We start from the raw sequence: 27,959 nt of genomic DNA on the forward strand, positions 1-27,959 counted from the left end.
TGCGGAAAAAAAGCGAGCAAGTAACAAATTTTTAAAACGTATGCAAAAATTTAATGGAAAACTTGAACGACATTTGGGGGAAAAATATGCCAATTTTTCAAAGGCAAAAGCTCTCAAAAATGTGTAATTCAAGCTATAAAAAAGTCGACAAATGAGCTCTTTTCTACGGAATAAAGATTGAGAAAAAAGAACGAATGTGAATTTTTTCATTTATTCACTGGGTACCCTTTTAACAACATTTACTACTTTTTCACTATTTTCACTACCTGTTAGAGTGTTAGATACCCTGCTATACAAAGAGGCGTAGGTATAAAATTGTGGAGTGGGGCTTTTCCTTTAAAAAAATTTACTTAGGTATTTAGATAAATTTCGACACAATTAAAACGATTGAAACCTAAAAAATCGTCAATGACTTTGCTCATTTCATTTTTCTTGATTTTCCGTGTTTTTGAGGGCTCTACACTAGGAAGTAAGTATAGCTTTGACTTTGAGGACAAAGAAGTTTTTATTTGAGGAAGAAAAATCATTAAGAGGAAAATTTCAGGTAAATTGAATTTTAAAATATTTTTCAACTAGATGGGTCTCCCAGCAAAACTCATTTCAGATAGAGGAAAAAAATATGATACAACGTGGGCTTTCCAGCCCGAAGTGACAACATTAAGGGAGGAAGGGGGTGGGTGGGTAGAAGGTAAAAAAATCCAATCTTGTAAAATACTCGTAAGATACAACACAGCTAAAGAAGAAAATTTGTTGCAATTAAAATTCAAAAGAAGGTGAAGATGAATCGATTGTTGAAGGAGTCCTATTAATAACTCATGGCTCTCGTTTTGTATAACATTCTCTGATGTAATGGTCAACTAAAGCTCAACGATCATCATTTTGAAAAACAGGGAGTTTTTCTGAGACGAGGGATAGTAGGGACACGAACATCATTTTTGTAATGTAAGTATAAATAATTAATATTATCCATAATTTACGAACGAACTGATAATTTTAAAATTTATTTTGAAGAAGTACCACAATTATAGTAAGTTCTTAGGAATACATAATAATAATTTCGCAAAAAACAAAATATCGAATAACTCAACGCATGACATTTTTAAGCTCGAAAAACTTTTGACACTGAATAAAAAATCTTAAAAAATAATAACACATGAAATGATCGTATTATACGAATTAATATCCATCTTTACATCGTTTAATTATCTCACACTGAAAACCGACCGGCAAACACCCTATTGAACTCGTTGATTTCTTCGGGATTTCTGAAATACCATTTCAAAAACCCACCGACAACCCTATCATTAATTTTTACATCCAGTGGAATGAATCGCCACCGGTTATAGACGTTAGCGAAGAGATCACTCATCGGTATTACCGATTTTTTGAATTTAGTAACTTCTTCTTCATTGCCCAAGCACCAGACTAAACTTTTTTGTAAATCATCAGCCGAGATATTATCGATACGAACTTTGAGCAGGCTATCCCTCACATACTCCAAAACGCGCTGTTTTAAGGAATTTGTAACTTTCTCGTTTGATACAAATGTATCTATGAAGCGTATGAAATGATCGGAAGAATATTCGCAGCCCAAATGAATGCATTGATATAGAACGTCTTCAATCGCACAAAAAGATATAACACAATTTTTAAAATCGGAAGCATATTCAGCATCGTCAAAAGTATCGTCGATGAACTCATTCATCAGTTCGAATTTGGAGAAATCTCTAATTTTCAAGACGAAAGATTCATCGGAAATACACGACCGTAATAAGCGCTGTTTTAAACCCATTCTTTTTTCAGCATCACGACAGCAGAAGATCAAAATATCATCGAACTGTTCAAAATATCCGAGTTGCAATGCTCTAATGCAACGCGCTCTGATACTTTCGTAATCAAACATGTTGGTTTCTTTAAACTTAGCAATATCGTTTTCGTCTTTGAAGCACAATTTCATTATTCGGTGCAAATCTTTTCCACGAGTGTCGACGATCAAATTACGCCAATTCTGTTTCCAAAAATCATTTCGGTGTTCGAACAAAGCATCCGACAACAAAGTTAACAGAAACCTGATCTCCCTATATTCTGTACGTGTGATGGCATCTCTTACAAACAGGTGACCTTGAGTTAAAATATTTCTCACCGTTGACTGCTTCCATTCATCTGGAGAACTTCTCCATATTTCGCAGCATAAATACGTTTGATCGTTAGTGCTTGACAGATATCCGAGTTCGGCAAAATTTTCGTTGAGGGTATCCTCAGCGATATGATGATTAGTCTCGGCATACATTAATGACTCAATCAGCTTTGTGAAATTGCTTTCGTTCATGTTGTTTCTAATATACATCCACGTTGGAAGAGCATAAAATTCACCATGGCTACTGGTCACCAGGTCATAGATCAGTTTATTGCCACTTTGAAGCACAAGCCTGCCGAGCAATTCGCCACTTAATTTTGGCAAAATAAACCTGACGAACGATCCATGTTCGCGATAAGATAGGTCAATGGTTGCCGACAATCGATATTCTGGACGGATTCGGTTCCAAAAATATTCTACAGATGACCAATGTTTAGATGCACACAGTTCTAACATAAAAACATCGATTTCATCGTCAGGTTTAGGTATACAATCCCGTTCATTACTCAGCATACAAATCCAATAAAACAATTCGGGCCTTTCTATGAATTCAATTTCATTCAAGTGTAGTCCCTCTGACACCGATGGCCAAATGCGTCTAGCATCATCTTCGAAACAATACAAGCAGGCAATTTTGAATTTTTCATCATTACTCAGTCGATCACACTTCATCATTTTTCTAGCTGTTTGAGCATAATGAACAGTGTCGTCTCGATCACATATAAAATCATAAAAATTGAGAACAATGCCAGTTTCATCTTCGTGCTCAAAAATCTCTTTTTGGCGATGGTAAGCCGACCATTCTTTTATAGAGGTGATAAATGTCTTGCTGCATACTTCGATCATGCGTTTGATTGAAAAAGGCATTTTGAGGGGTACACTTTTATGGATATCAAGGCCGGATATAAACTCATCTGTCGGCGTATATGGATTCCTTACTTGGAAACTGGTCATGCTAAAAAATACTGCCTTATGATTGGCCAAAATGCCAGTGGGCGTTTTCTAAGGACTTAGCATCGCGTTTGTGAAGTGTGAAGTGAAACGCAATTAATGCAAATAATAATAATATAATAATAATAATTAGTAATTATTCATGTTTTTTTCCTGATTCCAAAAATCGATGAAAAATGTCAAAATGTGTTACTTGAAATATTAACATTAAAGAATAGAGGATTTTAAATAACCGAGTCGATATAGAAAAATTCTTGGACATGGACAACCCTCGTTTATTTCTACATATTGACATATTACTTATCAACTTTCGCGAGGAAGTTGTGATGTCGAATTAGTATTTGTTTCCTGGTGAAATAAACGCATCTTTGGCCTTATTCAAGTATAGTGTAATGTACATAATGCAGTGAGCAAATGCGTGTGATAAGGCGGATAAGTATTGATATTTGATAAATTGAGTATGAATTAGTGTAAAGTTTGGAGTAGTGACCATATTTTACAAGTACATTACACATTAGGTTAGGATGTGAATCTCGCATTATTGCATTACATTTGTGTTGATTCACTAAATACATTTAGCTAAAGCAAATCCCCTGCAAATGGTTTTTGTTCAATTAAATTGATAGATATGAAAACTCTTTCAAATGTGCCAATATATATATGTACGATAAAAGTCTTGCAAATTTAAATCAATTGTATTATTATTATAGGTAATTTATTAATTATTGGTAATCGCGTACATAACTGATAACTGATAACAGCATAGCGCGTTCCTTCCTACAGCCAATCAGAGAGGCGTATTTTTCAGCATGACCAGTTTCCAAGTAAGGAATCCATATACGCCATCTGTCGCACGATTTTCGACTCCCCAGCGCCATAATCCGGTAACAAAGGCCTGGCATGAGATTTCTTTCAGAGTAGCTGGACTAGGATACATCAGATCGTGTACGTTGGATACTATTTCGGTCATTTTGAGTTTTCGATTCGTCTTGATTCCAGGTAGAATGAAATGAACCAATCTGAAAAAATAATTTCAGTTAGTAGGTCTACTGTCACATTATTAACGTGAGTAGTATCGAATGTATTCGTAATATTTAAACATGCTACAACATTGAACTTTTTCAAAATTTCGGATATGGAACGGCTCTCTTAGAAGTTTGCTGAAGAGAAAGCTCTCGTGGACCAATTCACCCTGCTCAACCACCTATGAATTTTTGAAAATTTGGTTTAAACTAAAACTGCCATAGAGAGAAATATTCAACAGAAATGCCAATTTCACCACTTTTTGGAAGGGTTAGGGATAAACTAGTGATATGAAAATTCAGTCACGGGGGTTTATCAAGACCTCAAGAAACATCTTCCACTGAATCTATCAATGCACTTTCGTGTCTGAAATTCTTCTCCCAACTCCCTCTCTGATAAGTGATAAGTTCTGTCTACCTGATACAGTCTCAAGTTCACTCAACTCAACATCAACAATTCAACACAAGGATGCTAAGTTTAGCGAAAAAACTCGAAACCAGGGATGGAAGAGCCGGGAGCGAGCCGGAGCCAGAGTCTGAAAGAGCCGGATTTTTTGAGAAGCTAGAGCCAGAGCCAAGAGCCAAATAAATGAAATTGCAGAAAAACATTAAGAGCTCTCTTGCAAAAGAGCTCCTTATTTTACTCTAGAGAGCCATCATCATAAGGAGTCTTCAACTTAGAAAGAGCCAGAGCCGAGTGGGAGCCCACAAAATTTTTCAGGCTCTTTGGCTCCTTAAAAGTAGAAAAAATAGTGAAAAAATGCGCACAATTTTATCAAAAATTCAACTTTCAACTTGAATTTGTGAAGAAAATGAAGAATTTCTACGTTTGTTTTCTCATTAAGAAATAAAATTTCATCTTTTTCATCGTTTTTCACGAATTTTAAATTCTAATTTAAAGAGCCAAGAGCCAGAGCTGGAGCTGGAGTGGGAGCCAAGAAATTGGAAGAGGGAGCTGAGAGTCAAAGAACTGAGTCAGAAAGAATTGAGGAGCGAGCAAGGAGCCAAAGAGCACCTGTAAAGAAAAAGAGCCAAGAGCCCAGAGCGAGCCAGAGCTAAAACTTGCCGGGAGCTGAGCCAGAGCCAAGAGCGGGAGCCCTGAAATCAAGGCTCTTCCATCCCTGCTCGAAACAGTTATAAAATTACCTCAATGTATTACAGACTTTTATGTGAAAGTTCGCTTCCTTATTGCACAGTGGTTGAATAATAAACCACCTGAGTTTGATTAGCTGCAGCTGTTCGGTTTCATACAATTTCGTTATATTTGGTTCTAATATCAATTAGAACCACTAATAATTCATAAAAAACTACGGGACATCACTTTCCAGGATTATTATCAAAAATTCAAAATTGTGTGCCTTTTCGTTATCACCAACTATAGACAGTAAAGGGAAGACTACGCACTCAAAGCGGGACTAAATCAAAACCAGTCGCGTTTCGGACGCCAGGTTTTGAAGAATTTGTAGAGGGCGCCGCGCATGTAACTTCGCGATTCTATAGCGATGCTCTTGAATCTACGTAGTTCGTACATTTCTCGCGCTGTGAATTATAGAGGGCGCTCGCGCATGCAACTTGGCGATTACAAAAACCTTGCGTACGGAAAATGTACATTTTTATAACGTTAGTGCCAGGGATCGCGGAGCGGAGCGGAGGTGGAGGCCCGGAGGCCCCCGGAGGGTACCCTTTTTTTGCCTTGCTCCGGGAGCAGGAGCCGGAGCAAGAGGTACTTGAAATTTTTCTGCTGGAGCCGGAGGTGGAGGCGGAGGCACTTACAAAAAAACCCCGGAGCCGGAGCTGGAGCCGGAGGTACTTGAAAAGGTACCCTCCGAGCTCTGATTGAATTCAGTATTTTTTTGTATTTATTTACTGATAAATTCTATAAATTTCAATATTTTTTAATGATAAAGTGTGACATTTATGACATAATTATTTTGATACTTATTCAAGTTTACAAAACTCATTTTTATTGTGAGGAGGGCCCATTTAGGCACTTATCAAGGTTTGAAAAATTCATTTTTATTGTAAGGAGGCCCCCTTCAAACAGCTACCTCCTGGAGGGCCTCCGGAGGGCCTCCCGGAGGGATTGAAAAAATATGGAGGGTGGAGCCGGAGCCGGAGGCACTTACAAAAAATCCTTGGAGCTGGAGCCGGAGCTGGAGGTAAATTTTTTACAAATTCAAGAGCCGGAGCTGGAGGCGGAGGCACTGACCCCCTCCCTCCGCGATCCCTGGTTAGTGCGAAGTCTTCCCTTTACTGTCTATATCACCAACATCCAAGTCCAAGGAGCTAAATTCTGAAACTGGACGACAAACAAAAAAGGCTCTAGCATTCTAGATGGCGCTAGTGTAGGGACGGGGAACCAGCTTTATTGTGAAAATAGAATGACGGAACGTTGTGCGTGAGGCAAGATCCAGGTAATGCAGAGCCGCTGCCAACCTATACATTTTTGAAACGTTGAATTTACCAGGGATGTGAGTTGTCAGTGTATGCAACTAACACAAATGTCTCCCTTTTTAAAATATGTACTTGATTCAGGGCTGGTGGAACGGAACAGAACGGAACGAATGAACGGAACAATAAACAAATCAGGAAAAAATCGTATTCAGAACAGAACAGAACGGAACGGAACAGAACAAAATGAACAAAACCAGAACAGAACAAATAAGATAACGAAGTGTTCTTGAACAGAACAGAACAGAACAGAACAAAACAGAAAAAAAAAATGGAACGGAACAGAACAGAACAGAACAAATTTCAGCTTCCATCTTCATTTGGTAAAATTTAGTGGAAATTTTGATTCTCAAAAGGTCAATAATCTGCTGGAAGGTTGCAGAAAATGCAGAATTGCTCAAAATGGCTGAAAATCATTTTCAATTGATTCGGGGGGCAAGATTACCTATAAGTAGCACATTCCAAATTCTGGTTTTCTAGATAAATTAAATTTTCAGAATTTTGTAAAATTTTGATTTTTTCTCATTTTGGGACCAAATTTGGGTTTAAAAAAATTGAATTCATCTAAAAATGAGAAACAAAATGCACTTCAGTTTTTGAAATTTTCAGAATTTTGGATGGTGTCAAATTTTGCATGTTAATTTTTTGTTCATTCGATGATTTTGATCTAGCTTTGTCTAGTTCAATAATTCAAAAAATTTTCTGCCAGGTAGAATCCCCCCCCCCTTTGTTAAAACGGAACGGAACAGAACAGAACAGAACAAACGGAACGGAACGGAACGGAACAGAACAGAACAAATGGAACGGAACGGAACGGAACGGAACGGAACGGAACAGAACAGAACAGAACAGAACGGAACAAAAAAAAAATGATGAGCAAAACGGAACAGGACAATAAAAATGCGAAGTGATTTGTTCATGAACGGAACGGAACAAAACGATCGTTTTGGTCACCAGCCCTGCCTTTCACACTGACTAAAAATAAATTATCCTAGATTTATTGTCCTTACGAGGGGACAAACACAAATGGTTTTTTCAGTGGGAAATTTCCGCTCTTTGTTGCAATTTCACACACAATGGTGTGAAATTTCAACTAGGAATAGAAATTTAAAGGCAGATGACGAGTGTAAGTCACCAATCTGTCTTTTTCGAAGATTATTGGGCGCCAATGTGAGAATATTCTTACTTTATGCCTGTTACTGTAATAAATAATTACTACTTCAAAGGGGAGAACTAAGAAATACTCCGAGGAGAATAACTTACCTGGCTAGCTCAGCAGGACGGCGTTATAAGAATAGACCACAAGTTGTGGATTAAATCGACACATTTGCATACACAAAAGGCATTTAATCTGATTAAACAGTGTCCCATTAGACAATTAACACAAAATAAGAACAGATTAACATAATTCAAACAAGATTATCACCATAATTAACACGATTCACAGATTACAACGATGGTTGGTCTGAGAATATAACTATCAGCGCAATGAAGCGACCTATTTAACACGATAGTCCATCTCTCCGGCCGAAAGAAACAGAACTACGCCGATCCACACACTCGTAGCTGCGTCTAGGGTGCAGCTCCGAGTAGGACAACGCAGTGTTACCATAGGGAGTAATACATAATAGTACACACAGGCAGGTTAGGCATATGAGGATATAACAAGAGGGTTGGTTTTTTTCTGGTAGTTCGAAGGGTCTATTTAAACACATTCACGAAGCAAAATTTATGCGCCAATTTTTTATTTTTCGTCCCCTACCTTTTTAAGTTATTTTCTCGCTATAGTTGTTTTACGAGCTGAAAACTGACATGTTTAAAAAAAAATTTTCTCGAAAAATACAAAAACCTCCCTCGCCATTTTCTTATAATTCCATAGTATTCCATACATCAAGGGCTATAACTGAAAATTTTTCAATAATTCAACTCACCGGCTTCATTTTTTAAAAAATCAAGACGATTTTTATAGGTCTTTTCTCTGATAGTAGAGTAAATTGAAAAATGAAATTCTTCAGGAAGAGTATAATATGCATAATATAGATAACCCCCACCAGACAATGTTTGTAAATCTTGCCATTTTATTAGTGTCTGATTGTAATACGTTATTGGGTTTATCCGTGTTCGTGAATTTATCGGCAATTTTGTACATTTATTTACATATACATATCGAATTCAAATTGTCAGTCTCGCTTTCTGCCAAAAAATACATTATTCGTCAAGATTGCTGAAATAAGGTCTCGTTTTTCGCCAATAATTTCAAAAAATTGTTGCTTTTTTGTAACAAAAAAAAAAAAACCAAAAAGTCTCACTGTTCTCCAAAAATTGGTTTAAATTCTAATTTTCTTGTAAGAAATTGTCAAAAGGTATTGGCTTGTGCTAAAAATGTCCCAAGTGTTGCTGGTTCCCCAAATTTCCAAAGACTTGTTTTTTTTTACCAAGAAGTTGTAAAATTCTGTCGATTGTCAAACATTTTCAAAAATTTTAGTCTCTTGCCAATTTTTTCTGAAACTCAAAAATTTCATTCTGTTATTGCATCGTCGAATCTTATATCAAATTGCCAATCTTTGCTCTCGTGTTTTTCTCCACCTTACAATTTCGTTTTGGAAACCAGCATGGTCGTTTTGTGAAAATTGAAGCAATCCAAAATTTTTAAATCTATTCGCTGAAATACTCTGGGAGCTTTGAAGGGTTAAACGATGTAATGGTTAACATAACGAATATAGGTATTGCGTATTTTATTTATGAAGAATGTCAGTGCTATCAAGTATCGAAAAAAGAATTTAGAATTGAATCGAATTAACCTTCAAAAATATCGAGTGTATCGGGAATTTTCGATGTACCGTAGACTTGGCTCTGTAGTATCGTCGTTGCAATTCACTCTTACATTTTGCCCTATCTTTCTTTTCATCAGAAAGATGATTAGATTTTTCAGAATCGATGTTCCATTAGATTTATTTAGTATTAAGTAGACGATGGTTAATTGTAAGGTTCGTTTCTAATTGTTTTTTTTTTTCTTCTTCTGTATTTCAGGCGAATTTGGTCCAGATTGACATCAAGAAAAATACATATGTGGGTAATTTATTTTTCTCAAATACAATGCATTTCGATGTATGTAATTAATGTCACCTTTGTGTTTCCACATCCGTAAAATCATCACCACATTGGCAATTTGCTAAGGCCAAACGATACTCTGGATCCAGTCCAGGTAATATGTAACTTTGGTATAAACCCCGGAGTCAGCCTCATTTCCACAAATACCAGGACCACGAGATGCGATTCCTATGATATCCCATGTACAAGCTTCATCTGGCTTATGGATTTGTATTGGACCTCCTGAGATACCCTAATTAAAATCAGCAAACACTTATTCAGCACCTTATTAAGACTGTTTTTTGCATATTCAATGACTCAAGTATATGTAAGTACATACTTCACATGTATTTCTGCCAAGATTTTCTACGATGTCTGCACAAATCATGGTGTTTGAATCGTAGCCAGTAGAATTGCCCACTTTGAATGCTGTTCTGCATTTTTGATGGTCGGCTATAGCAACGGCTGACTTCAGTAACCCCCCGGTGGTTTCTTCGCCTAAACAAAATGAAAATCAAATTTTAAGATACTGTTACAGTGGAATGAGTAGTTATGTATTGGGTGTATCGCAATGTCATCTACCTCTGTTTTTTTTCTCCCAGCCAGTAACGTACACTATCCGGTTGATGAGTAAATCTGCTTGTGATGTATACAGGCAAGCTGGCCTCACGAATGGGTTAAATGCGACAGTGTCGTTCAACTCGAAAAGCGAAATATCGTAATTGAATGATGGGAATTTGAAATTCGGGTGATTATGGACTTTAACAATGCTATAAGCTTTTGGCTTTGCGTCGTCATTCCACATGGGTAAGATGAAATCTCCCAATAGAGCCCATCGTGGCTGGCCTCTGAAAATGAGCAGAACAAACAAAACCAGAAAATAATTATCATTTTTTTTTTTTTTTTTGAGGAACAAACTGAAGTGAGGATTTCTACTCACAATACTGAAGTTGCACTGCAATGCGCAGCACTCATGATATACTTTTCGCTTATTAAGGTGCCCTCGCAATTCCACGAGACGTTCTTGAATTCTTTTCCATATCCAATGAGAGCCTATGTTTGAGGAATCGATTACTTTGTTCGTACTTATCTCAGTGTCGTTTCACGATACTCGATAAATCTGAAACAGTCAAAGGGTATTCCCAGGTAAGATCAAAGATAGGGGTCATTCCACGTCAATTCGACCAAGAAGTGGTAGGGGGGTTCGGCGATTTTTTTAAAATTTTTCCTGTGGAAAAACCTTCCGAAGGGATGACCTATGGCGCAAATCGCAACCCTCTAGCTTATTTTTAAAGGCAGCCATGGAGTCTCAAAGTTTTCAGTGAACCTAAAATATCATCCATTTCAGCAGTGGATTACTCGATAACCGTGATAACCTACCAAAATGGAACTTTTCCCCATAGTTAGGGGCTTTAAAGGGCTTTATAAGAATCGGCGTTGCCACTTTTTTTCGTGCAAAAAATTAGCTCGAAACGTTTCAACACGTAGTTTTCATATCGTTCCGACTCTCAAAAAATCTGAAAAAAATATATTACGGACAACTTTCCATGCTGAACAACATATTAAAAAATTGGGATGGCACTATGTCACAAAGTCAATTTTAAAAAATTGAATGCGAAAAAATGCGATTTTTTGATTTAAAACACGAAAAAAAGTTTTGATTGGTGAAATTAACCCATTTGACCTCCATTTTTAACGTTTCTGTTGAAAAAGTTGAAAACCCCCTTTCACTCAATGAAATGAACTCCTCACAATAAATCAAAAGTTGTTTACAATGAAAGTTTTGAGAAATTTCTGCTAAAGTCAATATTCTTTCTAGATATTTGTCATCAAATAGTCACATCTTGCAAACGTTAGCAGTACGATCGTTTTTCTGCAGAAATATTGAAATAGGTTTATCTACTATGTACTTTGAAAAGCTTTGCACAGTCAAATTGCAGCACTCTCTGGCATTTCATAATGTTCAAGCATACACGAAGAGGTCACTATCCCTCCTCAATCATAGATAGTGTAGTTGCACGTACATCATGAAACATCATGATTGTAAACGACGACTTCTGCTCATGCAATTTTCACGATGTAGAACTGCATTATTCAGGATCAAGGAGAGATAGTGACCTCTTCATGAATGCTTGAACATTATGAAATGCCAGAGAGTGCTGCAATTTGACTGTGTAAAGCTTTTCAAAGTAGTAGATAAACCTATTTCGATATTTCTGCAGAAAAACAATCATACTGCTAACCTTTGCAAGCTGTAACTATTTGATGACAAATATCAAGAAAGAATATCCACGGTGTGATGAACAGATTTGATGGGTGGATTGTAGATTTTCTGAACTTATGTCCTGTTAAGAGCATTTGTGTTCCTTTCAATTGTTGTTTCTGTCATTTCCAGCCTACTAGAGAATATTTCCATATAATGTACTCTGCGTATTCATGCTCTGTTTTTTCGGGTTTTTCCCGAAACAAGTTTATCAAATTTGTAAAAAAACGCTCTGGTCCACCCTGCACTCACCTTTCTTGATTTCATTTTGTGAAAGCTCAACCCTCAATATATTCATCCAAAAATGGAGCATGGGTCCCTGTATTTTATACCAACTTTTATCAATGTTTGGCCACCCCCAAAAAGGGGTGAGGTGTTGTTTGGAATTATGCTTTCACTCATTCATTACATCTGATGAAACTATATCATTCAGTTCCAAGATTGACCCAATTGGGTTTTTTGCTTGCTCAATTTTTGACGATGATCAAATAAATAAGTCTATCATTATCAAGGTGGCTTCAAGGGACGGGGGGGGGGTGAACTGTGAGTAAAAGTGATGCGTGTGGTGATCTTATTCTGGAAATTGAAAACATTTTTTCCTAACTTCTCAGGATGTGCTTGGGCCTTTGAGGGTTAAAAAAATTGAAAGTTTGTGAAAAATAAAACATGAAAGAAAGTTTAGATTGGTGAAGTTGACCAATTTGACCCCTATTTTTACGTACCTATTGAAAAAGTTGAAAACCCCCTTTCACTCGATGAAATGAACTTATCACAAAAAAATTAAAATTCGAAATGATTCAAAAAATGAACGAATTTTTATTGTTTTGTTGTGAGTGTAATTTTTATCAACTTTTTCATGAAATACGTCAGAAAGAGGTCAAAATAAGACAACTGAATTCTGAACTTATGTCCTGTTAAGAGCATTTGTGTTCCTTTCAATTGTTGTTTCTGTCATTTCCAGCCTACTAGAGAATATTTCCATATAATGTACTCTGCGTATTCATGCTCTGTTTTTTCGGGTTTTTCCCGAAACAAGTTTATCAAATTTGTAAAAAAAACGCTCTGGTCCACCCTGCACTCACCTTTCTTGATTTCATTTTGTGAAAGCTCAACCCTCAATATATTCATCCAAAAATGGAGCATGGGTCCCTGTATTTTATACCAACTTTTATCAATGTTTGGCCACCCCCCAAAAGGGGTGAGGTGTTGTTTGGAATTATGCTTTCACTCATTCATTACATTTGATGAAACTATATCATTCAGTTCCAAGATTGATCCAATTGGGTTTTTTACTTCCTTGATTTTTGATGATAATCAAATAAATAAGTCTATCATTATGGAGGTGGCTTCAAGAGGCTGGGGGGTGAACTGTGAGTAAAAGTGATACGTGTGATGATCTTATTCAGGAAATTGAAAGCATTTTTTCATAACATCTCAGGATGTGCTTGGGCCTTTAAGGGTTAAATTGACTTTGCGACATATAGCGCCATCCCAATTTTTTAATATGTTGTTCATCATGAAAAGTTGTCCATAATAAGTATATTTTTTTCAGAATTTTTGAGAGTTGGAACCACAAAGCCTTTCAAACCCCCTAACTATGAGGAAAAGTTCCATTTTGGTAAGTATCACGGTTATCAAGTAATTCACTGCTGAAATGGATTATATTTTAGGTTCACTGAAAATTTTGACACCCCTTGGCTGCCTTTAAAAATAGGCTAGAGGGTTGCGATTTGCGCCATTGGTCATCCCTTCGCCCGTTGGACAGCGTAGCCAAAAAAACTAGTTTTTTGCGAGAAAAATTCTGTATCCATGAGTAGAGGGGGGAAGATTCTATTGCCAAGCGGAATGTGTAGGGGAGCATGAGCCTTTCAACACGATTTTTTTCACAAATTTTTATCATAGTGATGGGGTAAAACTGACAAAAGAAAACTTTGAAGGTTTGTGCACAAACACTGTTTTTGCCAAAATTCACTGATTAATTCAGTAAATAATTCACATTTGACTGATAAGCAGTAAATTATTTATTGAAAATCCAGTCAAAAACTACTGCTTCTGGGAAGTTGAAATGTACTTTCACTGTTTATCCATTCCCAACATTTTGCCTTCTAAACAGTGAAATTCCACTGTTTCAGATTTAGAGAGTAGATGATACGTTAAGCTAATACATTGCGAATTCATCATCTGCCTACCATATGAGGATATTCTTTTGCTCGAGGTGGCTCAATACCTACGGGCAGTAGTAAAGACGTAGATGGGCAATCACGAATGGTAACATTATGTCCTTCTTCTCCAGGCAGCTGAGATTCTATCCATTCGGTTTCATATTGATATTTTGCATATTCTTGACATTCTAAATTAATAAAACATGTGGCTAGGTTTGTAAAAACAATCGCTGCAGATTAGCTGGTGAAAGGAAAGTCTTCGAATAGTGATCGAATTTTTCTCGTTGGATTTGAAAATGAAGGTATCGAGTGTGAGTTGCTTACTTTGTAAAGCTACAGCTGTGGAATTCTTGGGATTTGGCGTGTGTTTCGGAGTTGCTGATGTGGTAGATAGTTCGGAAATTTTCTACTCGTACCATAAAAGTAACACAAAAAAATAATGTTGCATTATTCACGAAGCTTAAAAAATAAAATCGTATTCTATCTTCTTCCCAATATTTTAATTTTTTTGTAAGATTTCTTCAATGTTGAGCACATCACCGAATCCAAAATAATAGTTTTTTGAAAATAAAAATCCCTCCGTTAATCTCTTTATTTTTGACCAAAAACTTTTTTGATTTGGAAATTACGTCACTCTCGCATTTGTAATTGACAAAACTCGCGCAGAAAATCATTTTTTATTAATCTGAAATTTTTGGATTTTGGCTTCAAAAATTGTTGATGTAGGTAGAGGTACCTATAATTACTATTCAAAATTTTATGATTTTCATGTTGGTATTACAAAGGGAAACTTTTCGGAAAATTTTCGTATCGCTGCATCGAAAATTTCTTATTTTTGGAAACCTTGGGATTGAAAAAATATCAATTTTGAGTATTTCCTGAGTAAACCTGATTTTGAAAAAAAATCTGCTTGGCGAAGTTACATCCTTTCCCATGAAAATTTTCAATTTTCATCCATCAGATTTTTCTCGGGTCTCAACGGGTTAATACTCGTACATACGTCAATTATTGATTTCGTTTATGAAATATGCATAAACAACTTGGAGTAATACTCGTACTACGATTTCTTTTCTACATTACCTGAGACGTTGTAGATGAATTGGTCGGACCATTAGGAGTATACGACGGATTACAGCATATTTTTACATCTTTTTGCAAAATTTCGTCTCGAAAACCGCATGGTATCGCTGTTCTATTTTTAATAAGCTCTTTTGTATTGAAACAGTCAGAATGAGGTACGCATACCAATCCATCTCTTCGACAATCGTCGCGAAAACGCGGAAGTGTTTCTGTTATAAGAGGAAAGTATCAAATAACTTCTTTATAAATTACACAAAATCAAATAGAGGGTGTAAGTGCTGTAACAAATACTTAATTCTTTACTTGAAACGCGATCGATCATTTATGAGATTGAAAATCGTTAATGATGAATCAATTTCTTGCAATTCGATCAATCGATTTTTGATCGGGAAGTTGGTTTTTGAGGCTATTTATTTTCTATTTCGTGTGTGATCGATTACATTGAATCGAAAGTTACAAACAAATCGACTTTTGTTCGATTTATCGACTTTTGATTATGATCGATTTTGATTGTGATCGAAAAGTCATTTTTTGAGGGCAAAACAGATTTTTCATTTCCAAAATGTTCGATCATGTAGAATCGAAAATAGCAAATTAATCAATTTTTAAAGTTTGATCAATCGATTTTCCAACATGATCGATTTTTGATCGAGAGTTTTATTGTAAAATATGGAGGAGAGTTGTACCTACATTGTAGGTACATAAACATAATGTTTAGTTTAAAACTGTGATTTTCCCCCTTCATATCCCTTACACTTGTTGGTTTTCAATTTCGAAAATTCTTTCCATGTTTTAAAGATTTTCGTTCCCTCCTGCCCAACATAAAATCAGTTGTCTCGGAGGCCCACAAAATTGAAAAACATATACGACAAATTTTTAAATTAAAAATTAACGAATTCTGTGTCGGAATTCCTTGCCCCAGTTTCTCGAACAATAATGATCTCCCTTCTCCCCACAAAGCCATCTAAAGAAATTTCAAAATTTTTAATTATTGCGTCAAAATTCCTCTAAATAACCTCTTTTTTAAAGAAAAAAACCTCTTCAAGTTTCTCAAGTAAGAAGAGTCCATAACATTTTGAAATTTTTTTTCAAAAAGTTATTTCTTTCTGATGATGAAATTCCCACATTCCTCATCTTGATTTAATGAAAAGATATGCATATTCCTTAGGGTGGCAATGAAAATTTTTTTTTCGATTTTGAAATAGCTCACCCCCCAAAAATGTTCATTTGGGTACTAAACAAAAATTCTCAAAGTTTCATCCCGATAGCTTAATATTAACACGAGGCGCATGAGCCCCAAAGTTGCAAACACAGCAGTTTTCACCAGGAGCCCGTAACTCGTACTACAGGTCCACGGCGCGCCATGGTAAACGACTCATACCGCGCTGAATATCTGCAGAAGTCACATAGACAAGAAATTGAACCTTTCCCATGTTGTATTCAATTTATTGTTCCGCCTGCGTATTATTACTGTATTTACACATCTAGTCCAAAGTTTAGTAGTTAATTTTAACCAGTCAGTGAAAAGCTGATTGTAATTAACACGTAAAGTTCAAAGTTCATTGGTCATTTTTATCCAATCATAGCGATACTGCACTTGATTCTTTACATTAGAGTTTCAAATCCACTCAAGGGTTAAAAGCTTATAAATACACCTTCTGCTTGAATTTTCAATCATTTATATTTGTTGGTTTGAACAGATTCAATGTTTGAATCGTAAATTTGAAATTTGTGGTGAATGTGCGCTCGATTACATTACACTGGGCAATGGCAAACTTGTGTTTGATTTGAAAATACTTAGGCGTAATCGATAGTTTAGACCCTAAAACAAAAAACTGAGTGACTTTTTTAAACTTTAGTGGTTTTTGCAGTCAGGGAAGATGGCCTTTACGAAAATGGCCGTTTGCGTTTCTTCAAAAATTCATAGCGACATCCGTATTGTTTTGCGAAAAAAAAGGAGGTCACTTTTGGATTATATGAATTATTTTTCGGGTAAATGATTTCTCCGAATTTTGATTTTTCAAGTTTCAAGCGCATGTAGAAGATTTTTGTTTGTATCATTTTGAATTAAAAAAAAAAAAAAAAGCTCCAGTGCAGTAGATAATCGGCCTTCAATAAAATTTGGCAAATTTTTTGACTTGCACTAATAAAATAATTATGATTTTACAGCACATACTTATAAGTGATTTCATCTCACCCCAGGGGACTGGAGCCTCAACACTATGATTTGAGGAGTAAATGGGTGATTTTGTGCGTTTTGAGCCGAGTGATTTCCAACATTGTATGCAGGTGAACGTTCTGGAGATGAGAGTTGTGGATTTTTTTTTTTCGATTTCAGAGCACCGAATTGACTTTGAAAATAACTTTACAAGCTGAAAATGGTTTTCAAAAGGGTATATTTGAGGTGAATTTTTTGTATTTCAAACATTAAGAAGAAAAATTAGTCGTATGCGCTTGAAACTGTGAGAATCAAAAATCGGAGAAATCAGTTTACTTGAAAAAGTTTGTAGAATCCGAAAATGACTTCAGTTTTTTTTTTCAAAAAGCAATACGTATGTTGCTATAAATTCTAGAAGCAGGGCAGAAACGGCCATTTTTGCAACTTCGACCATCTCCCCTGACTGCAAAAACGACTCAAGTTTAAAAAAGTCACTCAGTTTTTTGTTTTAGGGTCTAAACTATCGATTACGCCTAAGTATTTTCAAATCAAACACAAGTTTGCCATTGCCCAGTGTAATGTAATCGAGCGCACATTCACCACAAATTTCAAATTTACGATTCAAACATTGAATCTGTTCAAACCAACAAATATAAATGATTGAAAATTCAAGCAGAAGGTGTATTTATAAGCTTTTAACCCTTGAGTGGATTTGAAACTCTAATGTAAAGAATCAAGTGCAGTATCGCTATGATTGGATAAAAATGACCAATGAACTTTGAACTTTACGTGTTAATTACAATCAGCTTTTCACTGACTGGTTAAAATTAACTACTAAACTTTGGACTAGATGTGTAAATACAGTAATAATACGCAGGCGGAACAATAAATTGAATACAACATGGGAAAGGTTCAATTTCTTGTCTATGTGACTTCTGCAGATATTCAGCGCGGTATGAGTCGTTTACCATGGCGCGCCGTGGACCTGTAGTACGAGTTACGGGCTCCTGGTGAAAACTGCTGTGTTTGCAACTTTGGGGCTCATGCGCCTCGTGTTAATATTAAGCTATCGGGATGAAACTTTGAGAATTTTTGTTTAGTACCCAAATGAACATTTTTGGGGGGTGAGCTATTTCAAAATCGAAAAAAAAATTTTCATTGCCACCCTAATATCTAGGTATGTACTAAAATTGAAAATTTAGATTGTTAAAGAGAATTAAAGAAACTGGCCCGAGCGAAGCGAGGGCAAACGCTCACAAAAACATTCGTTGGAGAAAGTCCAAATATCATATTCTTTTGGTTTAGAAATGGCCCCGGGGGCCACTTGGTGTTTTGGGGCCTCTGGCGATTCCGAATTTTCAAAATATGGATGAGAGAGATATAATACCCCCTAAAAACTCCCTTAAATCCGCCCCTAGACTGTCTTATCACTTTTCAAAATTGTTATGAAATACGACATTTACCCATTATTTTTCTTATTCAAGTTATATCTTATTTAATATATGTATAGAGAGGTACCTAGGTACTATTCTATGGTGAGTGTATGCAGCAATTATCCACTTGCTGTGTTTAGTGAATTCAACGATTTATTTCAAGATAAATTTTTCTTCTGTTTCCTACAATTTTTTTATGAACTCATTAAATATCTGCCCACTACCACTACCACCACCACCCCCCCAAAACTTTACCGGGCATTTGCCCGGTAAAGTATTGGTATGCACGCCACTGCCCAGGGTGAGCGTTATTTCCAAAAATGCCAGGACGACGAGACGTGATTCCAATGATATCCCATGTGCAATCTGCATCTCGATTATAGATTTGTATTGGACCTCCCGAGATACAGTTACCCTAATTAAAAAACAGCAAACATTTATTCAGCACCTTGTAAAGATGGTTTTTTGCATATTCAGTGACTCAAGTACAGGTACCTACTTGACATGTATCCGTGCTAAGATGTTGCATGTTTTCTGCACAAATCATGGTGTTTGAATCGTATCCAGTAGAATTTCTTATTTTACTCGTAAGATCTGTTATGCATGTTTGATGATCGGCTATATAGATAGTTGCTTGCAATAACTCACCAGCGCTGGTTCGTTCGCCTAAACAAAACGAAAATCAAATTTTAAGATATGTACTTACTGTCACTCGTACAATGAAATAAGGATTATGTGTATCGCGATGTTATCTACCTCTGCTTATTTTTTCCCAGCCTGAAATGCTCGCTGTCCGGCCGATGAGTAAATCTGCCTTAGATGTATACAGGCAAGCTGGCCTTCGGTATACGTTACACGCGACAGTATCGTTCAACTCGAAAAGCGAAATATCGTGATCGAATGATGGAAATTTGTAATTCGGGTGATTATGAACTTTAACAATGCTATAAGCTTTTGGTTTGGCGTTATCTCTCCTCGAGAATGAGGTAAAATTTCCCACTAAAGCCCATCGCGGACGACCCCTAAAAATGAGCAGAACAAAACGAGAAAATAAATTATGAAACATTCATTGGTTAAAGAATAAGCTGAGGTGAAAATTTCTACTCACGATTTTGAAGTAAAGCTGCAATGTGCAGCACTCATGATGTACTTTTCGCTTATCAGAACACCCTCGCAATCCCACGAGACGTTCTTGAATTCTATGCCAGATCCAATAAGAGCCTATTGTTTGAACAATCGATCATTTTGTTCGTAATTATTTCAGTGTCGTTTCACGATATAGATGCTACGTTAAGCTAATAAATTTAGAATTCATCTGCCTACCATATGAGGATATTCTCCTGTTTGAGCTGGCCCAGCATCCGGGGGAATTAGCGGTACCGTAGATATGCAATCATGAAGGGTGGTAACATAATCTCCTTCTTCTCCTGGCAGGTAAGGCGCTCTCCATCGGGTTACATATCGATATTTTCCATATTCTTGACATTCTAAATTAAACGATACATGCGGCTAGGTTTTTATGTTGGAATAACTCAAATCGTATTTACTCGCGAATCGTAATATTATTAAATAAAAACACCATCGGGGCTTAAAGCCTTTATTTGAATTAAAAACATCGCGTCTATACACACGTACATATAGCCAACTTCTATACGCACGCAACACAATACTACAACTGGTTTTACATAGCTAGCCAGCCAGCCGCGTACGTATACTCGTAGGTATACAGTCGATCATCTGGGAATACATAGGGCGTGGCTAGTACAGTATAGTACAGCCACGATCTAACACTCCCCCTATTCACAGATGATAAAAATATAAAATTTTGAAAAAGACAAATCGCACCACGCAGAAGCCCCGCCACAGTGAAAGACCAAAATACTGTGACTATTTATAAATCGCACCTCATCATGAACAAATAAATCAATTTTGCATAACAACTAAGTAATAATTAAAATACATTAGAAATCATTTCAAGTCCATTTCCAAGTCCTCGTCATTGGCAAACAATTCAATTTCAAAATCATGTTCCATGGACTCATTATTTGGACACGCATTATTTGGTAACACATTCATTTCTGAAACTTACAAAAATGTATTAGAAAAATGCAATAGTTCTTTCTCATCATGTAAAAGTTCTATATCTCATCATGCAACAATTCTATATCTCATCATGCAACAATTCGTGTCTCAATTTCACGAATCTAGCCAGACCAAGTGGCTTAGTACAAATATCAGCAAGCTGATCTTCTGTGTCAATTTTCATAATTCGCACCTCGCCATATTTGACACATTCTCTAACCAATTGTTCCTCTTCCTCAATTACATGCTTGAGTTTAGGTTTACTAGTAACAGTAGTGCATTTGATAGCAGACTCACTATCACAAAATGCAACCACCGGATATATATAATCTCGCATCACACTTTTAATTGTGCTTTGTATGCACTTCATTTCTCTGATGCCTTCATTTAATACTCTAAATTCGGCTTCACAAGTCGAAGTTACGCGCCTCCTTCGTTTTCTTGCAGCCCAGGAAATCACATCTCCAAATACTTTGATAATAAAACCTTCAGTTGTTTTATTAGAGGGTTTCAGATCTTTATAACTGGCATCGGTATAAATTTCGACTTCATTTGTCAAACTAGAATATACTAATTTCAAATCTCTTGATCCTTTCAAATATCTAAGTACACGTTTGGCTCTCTGCCAGTCATAATTTGTAGGATTTGACATCTTAGTCGATAATTCATGCACAGCATATGCAATGTCTGGTCTAGTACCATCTGTTAAATATCTTAAAGAACCAATCAACTTTCTATAAGGGTACTCAGTTGGTTCTAAGAGTTTTCTCAATTCACTTCCCTCGTCACTTTCTTCAATGGCTTTTAGTTCTTTGGTCATCACACCTTTTTCCACCATAGGTGTCTTAACAATTTTACAATTACTCATTTCGAATCTATCTAAAATGTTATCGATATATTGTATTTGATCGAGAGTAATAATTTTCTTACCTCGGTCTCTCACAATGTTAATGCCTAGATATTTTTGTGGCTCACCTAAATTACTCAATGAAAATGTGGCAGACAACTTTTCAACAATTTCATTCAATTTACTGGTATTATTACTCAACACTAACAAGTCATCTACATAGATCACAATTATCACTAATTTATTACCAATGTATTTGAAGAAAATACACGGTTCGTTCAATTTATTTTCAAAACCTAATTCCTTGAGTACAGACTCCAATTTTTCATACCACTTCTTAGGACTTATCTTCAACCCATACAATGCCTTTTTCACTCTACAAACATAATTCTTTCTTTGAGTATTATCCATTGCACCTTCAGGAACTTCCATAAATACTGGCTCATCTAACTCTCCATACAAGAATGCTGTCTTTACATCAAGATGGACAACATCCAGATTTAGCTTATTTATTAGGGAAAATATGACCCTAATATTAGGCAATCTTTCAACTGGTGAATAGGTCTCATATAAACCATATTCAGTAGGATCTTCAAAACCACGTACGACAAGTCTTGCTCTATATCTCACCTCTCCAGTAACGCTAATCTTCTTTCGAAATACCCAAGTGTAAGACATCACTTTCTCATGAGGTTCAACTTCCTCTCTTTGTATCAAGTCCCACACATCATTATTCTTCATCGATAAATTCTCATCATTCACTGCTTCACGCCATTTCTCACAATCTTCACGTGAAATTGCATCAGCATAAGAAACTGGATCTTTATTCATTACAGCCTGAACATCTCCATGATCTTCAAGTAAGGCCAATGCAATCAACTTCTGATGAATATCAGACTTAATTTCTTCCTTCTCAGAAAGTATATTTTTCGCATCTAGTCTCGTGAACGGCTTATTCAAACTAGTCCTTTTCAACGCCTCTAATTCAGAAATCTCATCAGAAAACCATTCATAATAATTCAACTCATCATCAGGCAAAGGAATAGCATTCATTTTCAAAATTTTACTCACATCTTTATAGACAACACCTCTATTAAGTCTCACATCACGAGTCTTGACAATCTCACCTGTTTGAATGTCTAGCAACTTATAGCAATTCGATTCATAACCAATCAGAAAATACCTTTTCAAGTTCTCTACAGGAGACTCTTTCTGAACATAAGTACGAGAATCAAATTTTCTCAGATCACTTCTTTTCAAAACCTTTCTATAAGCCAAACATCCAAAACGTGCCAAATGATTTATCTCATTTGTATCTCTAGGATCAAACTTAGACAATGGAATCTCAAAATTTATGCCTTTATGACAAGTTCTATTCAATACATAAGTAGCTGCTTCTACAGCCAAAGGCCACAGGTTTGCAGGAAAACCTGAATCGAGCATAAAGCATCTCACCGTATTTTGAAGTTTACGATTCCATCTCTCTGACTTTCCATTCAATTGTTGAGTATAGGGAGGTGACACATCAATCTCAAATTTCTCCCTATCTTTGACCTTCAATATTTCACCTAAAGTATACTCTCTAGCACCATCACATCTCAAATAACAAATTTTCGCATCATGACCTAATTTATTTCGAGCACTCACCAAAAATTTCTCAAAATAGCCAACAACCTCATCTCTAGATTTCATACAATAAGTATAGGTGTACCTTGAATACTCATCAACGAATGAAACAATATAACATTTTCTCTCTGGGAAGCTCACTGGCCTAATTGGTCCCATAATATCTGAGTTTACAATTTCTAACGGTTTCAAGGCTACTCTCCTATTATTCTTAAAAGGTAAACGAGCCATTTTGCTAGCAATACACACCTCACAATCCAGAATAGAATCATCAAAATTAATATTCTCAAGTTTCTCATGAACAGTTGCCATTTTCTTTAAATAGGTTCGAGAAATATGACCTAAATTTTCATGAACTTTGAAACCTTCTGACTTTTTCAAGACCTCAGGTGTCTCGTTATCAACTAGTCTGACCATTTTCTTTTGTATCACATCAGGTTCATCGTTATGATCATAATTTCTCTTTCTAGTGCACACACCACTCATTATAAACTTTGTCTCATTGCAAAATTCCAAGATTTGCTTCTCATCACACAATTCAAATTCGACGAACCATAAATTATTCCGATATACGCCATTGATTATAGTTTCATTTGTCTCAGGGTCAAATATACGCACCACTTCTGAATTCAGTAAAACTGAATAACCCAAATCAGTAAATTTTCTCAAGGATAGTAAATTTTCACTTCCTTTATCTGAATATAGCACATTGCTAAGTACAGATACTTTGTTTTTCTTATCACACACCAATACATCACCACATGTAGTAATGACCAAATTGCTATCATTACTCGCACCTATTAAGGACAGCCTATTGTTTGGCTTCCTAATATTAATCAACGCATCTCTATCTTTAATTAAATGTTCGCAAGCACCACTTTCTGCGATAAATGAGATCAACAACTTACTTTTACGTTGAAGCTGCAGAAACGCACCACCTATATTATTTTCTGCCACACCCGCTTCATTTCGGTCGTTTACTCTATCTGCAAAAATTTATTTCTTTTTAGTTATAGCAGTCTCCCCCTTCTCCTGAGACCGCTTGAATTTTCTTTTCATACCTGTTCTTGGCGGATTATTCGAATCAGAGGACATTCCTTTACAGGACGATGAAATATGCGTTGCATACCTTTTACACTTATAGCAAAATTTTATACCACTATTAGGGTCGATAGGACACTCGTGAGATTTGTGTCTGTTCGCGCCACAATTATAGCAATGTTGCTTTGGATCATTAAAGAAAGTCCTAGGCTCATTTCTAGGTTCATTTCTTTGAAAACGTCCAAATCCACGTCCACGTCCTCCTCGTCCAGATTGTTGACCTCGACCTTGCCAAGAACTACGCCCACGACCTTGCCAATCAGAATTAAAATTTTGACCACCAGAATGGTATCCACGACCACCACGATTGCGACCATGAAACACAAACGCACCCTGTTCACCTGAAACATTTGATTTCCAGGTTCCTTTATCCTTTTCATTTGCTTCGAACCACAAAGCTAACTTGTAGAGTTCCTCATAATTTTTAGTCAGAAAACGGTTTTCAGCAGTAAGCTCAAATTGATCGAATTCCTCACGCACAGCTATGATGAATCGATTACATTTTGCAGAAATATCGAGAGGGCTACTTAACATTTCATACTTTTCAACAGCTGCCTCAAACCGAGCTGCAAAAATAGCTACAGACTCTTTACGTTTGTTAAACCTAACATCTTCGAGCTGCTTAAGTAGGGTTGATGAAGTAGTGTTAATTTCTGCGATTCTAAATTCACGAATTTTGAGGAGAGCCTCATAGGGATCTCGAATGCTGATTATTTTATTGTGATAAGTTTCGTCAATCTGATTGATCAAAATGTGTCTCACTTTTGCCTTTCTCCGTTGAGTCTCACCTTGAGTGAAAACTCTAGGAGGGGGTGTTGTAGGTTCAACAATATCCAATAAATTCAAGGCGGACAACTCACTCGTAAAATTATCATACCACACATCGTACCTTACATGAGAAGTAAGCTTATAATCCGTTCTAATATTCAAATTAACGCTACGCTCACCGTCTGCTTCTCCGGGGTTTATGTTTTGTAATAATTCGCTATTCTGCTGTATCAAATTTGAAACCAAGTCAAGTAATTGATCTTGTGATTGATCTTGAGGAGGTATTGAACCACCTCTTCCATCTTGACCACGACCTTCACCTTGGTCCTGACCTCGATTACGACCTCTACCAGATCTCAACATATCTGAAATATTCGACGAATCAATTTATTCAATTTATTCAGGTTCAAAATTTCAAATTTCTAACCTCAGCTTTTGTATATGGAACACTCATAAACATCAGCTACACGTATTCTCAACTCAGCCTCAGTATACGGAACACTCATACACGTCAGCCATACGTAAGTAATGTGCTCAAACTATTCAACTGTTTCTCAAATTTGCTCATATGTCAAATTATTCGATATTTTTCTCGGATTATTCAAATTTAGAAATCACATTTAAGGTCACTCGTAAATTGACCATCAAGGTATGAGTGAATACATAGAACCTACTCAAATTCGATAACCAATGATTTCAGACTGTAGGTAGGTACATGGTACGCTCATATGTCTGAACCAAACAGCCATCTATCAAAAACCAAAATTCAAAAATCCTAATTACACGAACTCGCAAACTAAATTTATCAGCTCAAGACACAATATAAAACTAGACTCTTATGTTCTAGTTCAGTGAATTCATAGCAATCTACACATCTCAAGACACGATATCAAACTAGACTCTTATGTTCTAGTTCAGTAAATTCATAGCAATCTACACTCAAAATTTGCTCCAGTAAATTCATCATCACAAATCCGAAATTCAAAGACATGCACATATTAAAAATTCAAAGACACATCAAAATATTCAAAGTCTAAATAATCAATATCGACTCACCCAACAGTTGATAAGAATACTTCGAGAAATGCGTACGTACGTCTTTTCTATACCACGAGAGCACAAGAGCACTAGAGCACAATACAAGTTATCACCTTCACCAGGTAGCACAATATAAAAATCGTTTACGCATCTCAACTCTGTGCTGGTACCTTGCAGAGGTTGCAGCTGCAAGTTTCTTTCCACCCCTTTTTATCATCTCTAAAACTAGACGATATTTTTATTTTTCATTTCAAATAATTGTCAAAAATCGACATATTTATGGCTTGGTACCAAGTCTCGCATCTCACAACAAATATACAATATTCACTGCATCGTTACATTTATTCTAGAATAATAGGATTTTATAAAATCAATTTCCGTTCTCACGATGCGTACTGCTCATTAACTAAAGGCAGTAAAAATCAACGCACCTTTCCCATGATGCGAACTGCTCATTAGGCAGTAAAAATCAAGACAGTAAAAGTCAACGCACCTGCACATGTGCCCGCATCTCACATCTCACAATTATCCTTCGCGTCTCATACGGCCAAACAAAAATTAAAGTCGTAAAGACGACTGCGCGCATCGCATCTCGTAGGTACTCGTATTTACATACTCGACACTATCAAGGGCTGTGTCCACACCAGGTACAAACAACGCTGTTAAAAATAAAAGGCCGCGTCTCGCCATCTCACCAATGTACCTCTCGTACCTACTGGCCATCGCATCTAACCGGCAAGTTTATCTAATAAAAGATAACGTTGACAAAAGTAACTAAAACCCTGTACCTATCACAGGTAGTAACTTTGTCTACGGCTGCACCAAGGCCGCATGCCGCCACCACACCATATCGTTAACGTTTTTAAATATCATCCGCGGGTATGTCCATGGGGGTTCCCCTTCGTAACGCATCTTGGTGCCTACAGCTAGGGTTGAATACCTTACGCTGCTCTATCAATGTGTATAACATGCACACATTTACGTACCACATACTAACACACCAATATGGCCATATAAACGCACCTAAGGTAGGTAGGTACCTATCATATCCACGAATGTGCACCTTACGTGGATAGGTATCTATCTACACACATGCACATGTATATATTATCTATAGATTACGTATCTACGAGTATTTAATTCACATGTAACATAATCCAAAATATTCTAAAATATTCTACTCGTATGTACCTGCCTAAGTTGCGCAACTTTAAAGACTTCTAATAGGTATCATATATCATAATTCGTAATTCGTAATTCGTAATTCGTAATGATTAATCATGCAATAAGTAAATGAATCGAAATAATCATACCCATCATGTACACAACAAAACAGTAATTATGAAATGAAACGATCATACCCATATGTCAATTGTCCAATGTACCAATCTCCGAATCGCCAATTTCTATCTTCGTAAGTGTCTGCTTTTTTTGTTTCCTCAGCATCTTATCTCTTCTATGAATATTCGAATATTCGTTCCGGGGGGGATACTCCGGCTGCCTCCACCATGTTGGAATAACTCAAATCGTATTTACTCGCGAATCGTAATATTATTAAATAAAAACACCATCGGGGCTTAAAGCCTTTATTTGAATTAAAAACATCGCGTCTATACACACGTACATATAGCCAACTTCTATACGCACGCAACACAATACTACAACTGGTTTTACATAGCTAGCCAGCCAGCCGCGTACGTATACTCGTAGGTATACAGTCGATCATCTGGGAATACATAGGGCGTGGCTA

At 36.4% G+C, this 27,959-nt stretch overlaps 2 protein-coding genes across 3 annotated transcripts; both read right to left on the minus strand.

Annotated features, from left to right (window-relative positions):
• Positions 1-9,623: 9,623 nt before the first annotated feature.
• Positions 9,624-19,365, minus strand: LOC135834450 (serine protease Hayan-like). Of its 2 annotated transcripts, none has more exons than XM_065348329.1 (8): positions 19,247-19,365; positions 15,157-15,365; positions 14,401-14,482; positions 14,104-14,264; positions 10,592-10,704; positions 10,234-10,499; positions 9,992-10,149; positions 9,624-9,904 (listed from the first exon to the last, which is right to left on the minus strand). In XM_065348329.1, the coding sequence occupies exons 1-8, from the start codon at positions 19,251-19,253 to the stop codon at positions 9,734-9,736; spliced, it is 1,167 nt and encodes a 388-aa protein (XP_065204401.1). In that variant the 5' UTR covers positions 19,254-19,365; the 3' UTR covers positions 9,624-9,733. The 2 variants fall into 2 exon arrangements, with proteins under 2 accessions (XP_065204401.1, XP_065204402.1); XM_065348330.1 differs by having other exon boundaries at positions 9,624-9,924.
• Positions 19,366-19,495: 130 nt separating this feature from the next.
• Positions 19,496-20,363, minus strand: LOC135833636 (serine protease snake-like). The gene is made up of 4 exons (XM_065347405.1): positions 20,327-20,363; positions 20,071-20,234; positions 19,856-19,968; positions 19,496-19,769 (listed from the first exon to the last, which is right to left on the minus strand). Exons 1-4 carry the CDS (start codon positions 20,361-20,363, stop codon positions 19,496-19,498), a joined length of 588 nt encoding a protein of 195 aa, XP_065203477.1.
• Positions 20,364-27,959: the final 7,596 nt, after the last annotated feature.

The sequence above is a fragment of the Planococcus citri genome, chromosome 2, assembly GCF_950023065.1.
Source record: "Planococcus citri chromosome 2, ihPlaCitr1.1, whole genome shotgun sequence".
In the NCBI taxonomy this organism is placed as follows: Eukaryota; Metazoa; Arthropoda; class Insecta; order Hemiptera; family Pseudococcidae; genus Planococcus; species Planococcus citri.